The following is a 7,077-nucleotide window of genomic DNA, read 5'->3' on the forward strand; positions in this document are numbered from 1 at the left end:
TTCTACATGTAATTCTTGTTGTTGAATAATTCTATCATAAATCAAAACAAAATTATTTTGAGGAACCTGGAACCAAACGTAAGACTAGAATATGTTTTAAACCAAACTGTGGGCCCTGCTGCTGTAAAAAAAACGACACTGAAACAGTTACTTTTCAGTAAGCTTTCTAACTTCAAACAGTGTTCCAGGGATCACATTTTCTTCTTAGGACAGTCTGTTTATTTGGTTATGAGAATATACCTTAGAAAATGTTCACTTCTCTGAAGACACCAAAATGTACATAGTGCACCTTTAAAGCAAGACATTTGGTTGGTTAAGAATAACCCTTTCTTTTAACCATGCATAAAAACTAATGGGATAAACATGCGTGGAAGAGTGAACTTACCTTGCTCTGAGGTCAGCGTCTCACATGATCCCAAGCTGAGGGCCAACAGAGTCAGAGAGCAGCATAGGGGCCACATGGTTTCACTCTGGAAAAACGCCTCCGCTCACCTCGCCTCACCTCACCTCAACCACCAGCTGAATGGACAGACCAACAGGAGATAAGACAAAAAAGACAAAGTCAAAAAAGTCAAATCCTTCCCACCTTCTGTCAGCTTGCCACCACGCAGCCTGCTCACTCCGCCGTCGACAGCTGCGCATTATGCTTGACTCCTAAATAGACTTCGTTGATGTATATTTATGAGTCGGTCACAGTCGACGTGTTAATTATGTGGTATGATGCGAGCTTTGTTAGAGGCATATGAATTAACCACAATGTCCCTCATTAAGGAATGTAACTCTTATAAAGTCTGATCATAGTCATTATCCTGTCCATCTGGTTGGCCTCTGACTGGGCAGCTGCTACACACACACACACACACACACACACACACTCTCACACAGACAAACACACACACACACGACTAGCTAGAAAACCATTCTTGAAGTCGATAAGAAAGTACACTTACTGCTGCAAGCAAAAAGCCATATGCAAGACAACAAAGCAAAGTACACATACACATAAAAGCAAAATTACTTACTTGCAGGCGGCTGGGTCCAGAGTCATATACAGACAGTGGGGCCAAAACACACAAACAAACACATCTGCAGACTATTCTGCTGGAGCCATGGTTGTGTTGCACCAGATGCTTCTACGTGGCCCGACACAACACACACACACACACACGCACACACACACACACACACACACACACACACACACAGTCGGGCACGGATTAAAATTTGCGCCACGTCTAAATAATCATATTCAGTCTCCACAGTCTCTTGCTCTAACTACAGCCCCTAATCATAAACCCACACAAGGGTGCACGCACATGAGCACACAAGGCCGCCCCGCTCGGAGCCGCGTAAACACATCCCAGCTGACCTGGACTTGCCCCCAGCATGTTGCGAGGACCCCATAACTCTGCAGTGTTTACAGGTACAGCAGGGCCCTCAAGGCAGGCGGGCCAGCAGACTGTGTCTCTGTACACACACACCTGTCCTGTCTGCCAGGAGAAATGACCCACACACTCCCCCGGGGGGCTACACAATGTGGCGCTCCCTGCTCGGCTTAGCACACGCTGTGAATATCATCTAGCCTTAACCCCGACTGCCTCCAGCGTGCTGCTGACAGGCGGTGCAGTTGAGGACAATGTTTCAAATTATGTTCTGAAATAACAAGGACAGCTCGCTCGACTTGTGAATTATGCATTCGATTTTGGGGACCGCTGGCTCAAGGTGTGGGTGCTTCCCCACATCTTAAGGTGAGAGACCCTGCAGGCAAGAACATGTTTTTTTTCCCCAAGCACTCTGACGCTGCAGCCATTATTGTAGGCTTCATGCCACATGATCACAATAATAAGAAAGTTCACGCGGTACATAATACATAATGCTTCACAGCCCAGAGAACACAGGCTGAAAGAAAAAGTTACTACTCATTGCTATTATTGCCTGGCCATCATCCAAAACAATTTAATGGGCTTCCTAATATGCGTTGCCATGGATGCCTCTTTTTCTCCTTGCACTCTCTGCATTCCCATCTGCAGCTCCACAGACACCCAGCTGGCTCCAGCAGATAAAGGCCATGTGAGGGTAAGGCCAGTGGGCTGGGCCATGTCGGGCTGGCCACGAGCCCAGTGAGCAGGCCCCCGCTAGCCATCATCGGGTCACTGAGTACCAAGCCAAATACAGGAAGGTAAACAATGACAGATTTGAAAGTCTTCCAGCTGCACTAAAAAAAAAGCCTGAAGAAGAGCTGTGGATAGCAGTGGTGAGACACACAACAGCAGCAATCACAACACACAGCCACCGAAGCTCTTGTTCGAGTCATTTTGGTTCTTGGTCCAGACCTATTGTCTATTGTTCTAGTTCTAGTACAGCTATGAGTTCCAGTACTTTTCATGGACTGATTATGCGGACAAAAGAGGCAATGGCAGTGGCCTGAATCACAATGGAGGTCAGAAAGTCCTCTGTGCTTCGCAATTTTTACCTTGCAACGATTTCATCATCATTGCCATCGCTTACAGATGGACTGACAGACCCAACACAAGCCGGTTTAGAGGAACACCACTAGGATAGAGGTAAATGGAACATGTCCTCGCTATGACCTGACAAGATAATTGCTTATTAACCACCCAGACACAGGTGATTAAATGGCACTTAACCAGTAGCCCACTCTTTAGACTACTTTGGATCTGTTTACATGGGAGATCCGCGCATGAATGTGTCAGTCATGTTCTATTTGAAGGCTGACTGCCTTTCCAGCTGTCTCTGGCAGCACACTGCAGCAGGAAGATTGATTGACAGCTCACTCACAGGGTATTTTGCTTCCACTCTACTCAGCTCATCTCGCGCATACAAACACTCTCACACACACAGTCAAGAGCGGTTTTGGTGCTGGGCTGTGAAAACTATCTCCTGTTCTGACTGCAAGGTTGTGACCCTAACTCAATCCTCCAGAGAACATCTTGCCTCAGCAGAGGATGTGCAGTGAAATAAGTAAGTGGAAGCACATGTATACACACACATACAGGCACATTCGAATACAGTGCAGCATTTACGATACAACGATCTGCTCAGAAAGACGGAACAGGAAGTCTGTCAGACTGATATAGGTAGAGAGATATTAATGCATTACAAGCACACAGCTAAGATGGCAATCATAGAATGAAAGATAAAGGGATTTATCCAATTCATGGTTTCCATGTTCATGTAGGACGGTCCAAAATGTGTGGCCTGATTTTCCAGAAAATGCACTGAATTCCCATCCTTGGATTTATTCTTGTAAAGCATACTCACAGGTTTCTTCTTTGACCTTTTCACATGTGTGATATAGAAGGATGTCAATGTCCATGTCTACAGCTGTTTGTGTCCATAGTATGATCACGGCTTTAGTTGGCTGTAGCTTAATGCTAACACCATGTACAAAATGTCAACGCTAAAGTCAAGAAGGTGTAATGTTAACCATGCTTACTACCTTAATTTAGCATGTGAGCATGCTAACGTTTACTTAATGGCACCGAGCACACATTGCAGCTCATGGTAATTGAATTAGCTTTGCAGGTATTTAATAATTAACAAAAGTAGTGAACAACTTGAAAAGTTGATCCATAGATGGTGCTAGATGAAAGGTCAGGGGGGGGGGGGTCACCAAAGTTTAATGTAACAATTAATCCCAAGGGACATGAATTACGTTTCCTAATTTCATGTCAAGACACCCAATTGTTGTTGAGGCATTTCACTGAAAACCACTTATGTGGACCTTGTGGTGTTGCTAAAGGAAAAGTCAGAGGATCACCAAAACCATTGGGACTCTGGTAATAAAGGATGTCTGTATAAACTTGCATGGCAATCCATCAAATACTGTAGCTGTTGAGGTATTTCTGTTTGGACTAAAGTGTAAGACCAACCGGCTGACAGACCGGCACTGCATGCATGGGCGAAAAATAATGGAAAATGGAGATGGATGTTGACATCGGTCAATATTCTGCCATCATTTCAATTCCTTTAGTTCTTATTAGACAGGAGGTATGGTAGCATTTCTGTTGAATGTTGTATGTCCAATACAAAAAATATACACACTCCAGGCTACTGAAACGTCAGATACTCCACGCAGGCCAAATCCAAGACTGCATTGCAGGCCTGTTACAGTGGGGAAACTTGGAGTGAATACAAGTATCTAAAGATGCCCTTAGGCTTTGATAGACACACTCCAGAGACCCACTGACCTATTGCAATAAAAAAACTTCAAACTAGCAAAAGCAATATAACAAACCTGTGCGACTCTCAAGAGAGACTGAGGCAAGTTTTTACAAGTCTTACATTCTGTGCTGTGTGTGCAGGGCCTTTACTTGAATATTTCTTTAATGAGAAACTTACCAGTATACTGTACAACGCTCCATCTGCCCAATGCTGCCTCAGAGCAGTCACTGCCATGGACACTGTGGGTCCACTCGCAAAAGTAATGACGCAAAGTGATGCCTACCCTGAACATGTGAACTGCTTGGCCCCAAGCCCACCACGGATATGCACAGTTGAGTCATTTTTTTCAGCAGCAAAATGACCTGCTGCTCCTCTTGGGCAGTTTTTACTCTACATTCCAGTTTAACGTTCAAATCACTGCTGACCGGAATAAGCAAAGGGTCAAATGGGTGACACAATTAGCTGCAGGCCAATAACACAGGCTGGAGTTGGAAGCAATGAGGGAAACAGATACTGCGTGGCCCACTGCCAAACACTGCATGTACAGCGTGCAACAGGTTAAGTGGGCAACGCTTAAAGCTATACTGCGTAACGTTTTCATGAAAATGAATGCGGGTTACATTCGAGCACATCGCCACATGAGTTGACACAAACTTGATTAAGCCTATCAGCTACGCAAAACTCTCTGCATTTCTCAGTATGGCAGCACCCCCCCCGGCCCCCTGACCCTGGCGCAGGAGCTCAGAAAAATCCCAACATGTGCCCCAAGAAATGTTTTTAGTCGATTCAACTGCTAATAAAAAACCTGGACGTACAGAGGAAAGTATTAATTCAATGCACAATTACCGAAGGCTTACCATAGATGCATGGACAGTGTTGTTGTAATTACTCGTGGGGGGCGAAAAAAGTTACACACTATCGTTTTAACGTGGAGGGGAACTAAAGGACACTAATTTGTAACAATTACAGGGCTTCATTCCTCAAGTTCTGAAGAAGGAGTGGAACCTGTTGATGTGTCGGGCGGGTTGTTCCTCGAGATCATACAAGGGTTTTTCACAAGTTTTTCGATTGTGTTTTGGTTGAAATTCAAATGCGACCCATCAAGCAATGACCTTGAGTTTATGAGGATGCAGTGGGGAGAATGCACCTTTGGTAAGAAGACTATTAGTTTGACTCCAGAGGCAGCTTTGTGGCGATTTAAACACATGGAAACTGAGGAGAACATTTTGCAAAGGAAAACTTTCCAGAGACCTAAGGGCCTTTTTATGTGGGGTGCTCAGGCAGGATGCAAAAAAAGCCAGCTAACATGGGACGGCTGAGTCATGAGAAAAACAGATGTGAGAGACAGACAGAGGTAGAGAGGAAAAGGGGAGTTTTAGAATTCGGACATAGATCTCGAATCAGTGCAGTTACTTGGCAGGAATGACGTGCGTGTAGCAGATCCAAACACAGGGCTTTTCCGTGCCACGTACAGTAACATTGTCAGTTAACAGTAACATCTCGGGCCCCATAATATATTGTATTATTAAGGTCTGTCTTTGGTAGACGAAAGGGAAAAATAAGCATCACATTTGCCAGCAACCGTGCCATCTAGTTATAGGCCTAGAGTGTAAAAGTTCTCACACAAAGTCAATGAAGAATTTAAACAAAACCATTATCATGTCTCAGGGCTACTCCGAAGATATAACGTGTTATGACCAGCACTGGGAGAAAGTGAGTTCATTTATGCACAGCTTTTTTGTTATATTGTCTCCTAAACGCACACTTTCATTAGGGTTACTATTATTATTCCATATAAGGACTTTAACTGCGATTTTACAGTGTGTTTATTTGCTCATCTGCTGCATAATATGCCTGCAATGTCTCCGTGTGATGTAGCCTATACTGTACTAAAGTATTCGCCTGTTGCGTTAACGTTCTGCAAAAAAAAAGTTTCACCATGAAGTTTTCAATACAGTCTACCTTTTCTCACTACCGCCTCCGCTGCAACGTTGCATTGAAACGTGCATGGATTAGTTTCTCAACGTCCATGAAAGTCCACAAAAAGACACAGACATACCTCCAACTACTGATGAGTTCCAAACGTGTGCGAACGCATGAATCCGCCAACACACGCGCGCGTATATGTATCCAAAAGGAAGTGGTTGGGAATCTTGTGTTGCGATGCAAATGCAAAGCAAATGTAATACAGTGTGGGGCTTTTGTCTCCTTGACTTTTTTTTCTTCTTCTTGAGACTTCTTCCACGAAGAAAGGAAAGAAGAAAAAAAAGTTGGTGTGGGATTGTCCGTGTCCAACTTTTCCCCTCCCCTCCTCACTCACTCTCTCTCTCTCTCCCTCCCTGTGTCTCTCTCTCTCTTCTTCCGCTGCTGCCAGATCCCAACTCTCTCTCTCTCTCTCTCTGTTTTCTCTCAGTCGCTCTCCCCTCTCTGTTTCTCTCACTCTGCATCTTTTCTAAATGTCTCTCTCCCCTTGTATTTTCCACAACTCCCTCTCCCCTCTCTCTCGCTCTCTCTCTCTCTCTCTCTCTCTCTCTCTCTATGGGAGATCCCATATGTGGTGCTGGTGACATCACCTTGTCCACAATTGTGGGGGAATGAGCCTGGGGCATCTCTCTGATCTCTTCAGGCCTGTGCTCTCTCTCTTTCTCTCTCTATCTCTCTCTCTCTCTCTCTTTTTGTCCTCCATCACCTCTTCATCATCCTCTTCCTTTCCAACGCTCCCTGGCCTCTCACCGTTTGATTCATGGTCTATACCTGAGGGTAAGGAAGGCTAGACATACCTTCCATTCCGTCTGGGGGCTTTTAAAGCACTGTATTAAGACAAGAACTATGGGGATAATGGCAGCACGGCCCATGGTGCATTATTATTGAGAAGAATTTACCCCATTAAAA

At 44.7% G+C, this 7,077-nt stretch overlaps 1 protein-coding gene across 3 annotated transcripts in view; it reads right to left on the reverse strand.

The window, feature by feature from the left end:
- col16a1 (collagen, type XVI, alpha 1) overlaps positions 1 to 6,454 on the reverse strand; it is a 72,131-nt gene extending 65,677 nt beyond the window's left edge. For 2 of the 3 annotated variants that reach the window (XM_080045131.1, XM_080045129.1), the window contains exons 1-2: positions 6,245 to 6,453; positions 386 to 519 (exon numbers count right to left, since the gene is read on the reverse strand). In XM_080045131.1, coding sequence (XP_079901257.1) covers positions 386 to 461 — 76 coding nt within the window. In that variant the 5' untranslated portion in view covers positions 462 to 519; positions 6,245 to 6,453. Of the gene's footprint in view, positions 1 to 385; positions 520 to 6,244 lie in introns of all 3 variants that reach the window. The other variant, XM_080045130.1, reaches the window with a different exon arrangement.
- Between the last annotated feature and the right edge of the window lie 623 nt (positions 6,455 to 7,077).

This window comes from Ammodytes marinus (assembly GCF_949987685.1).
Source record: "Ammodytes marinus genome assembly, chromosome: 17".
Lineage (NCBI taxonomy): Eukaryota > Metazoa > Chordata > Actinopteri > Uranoscopiformes > Ammodytidae > Ammodytes > Ammodytes marinus.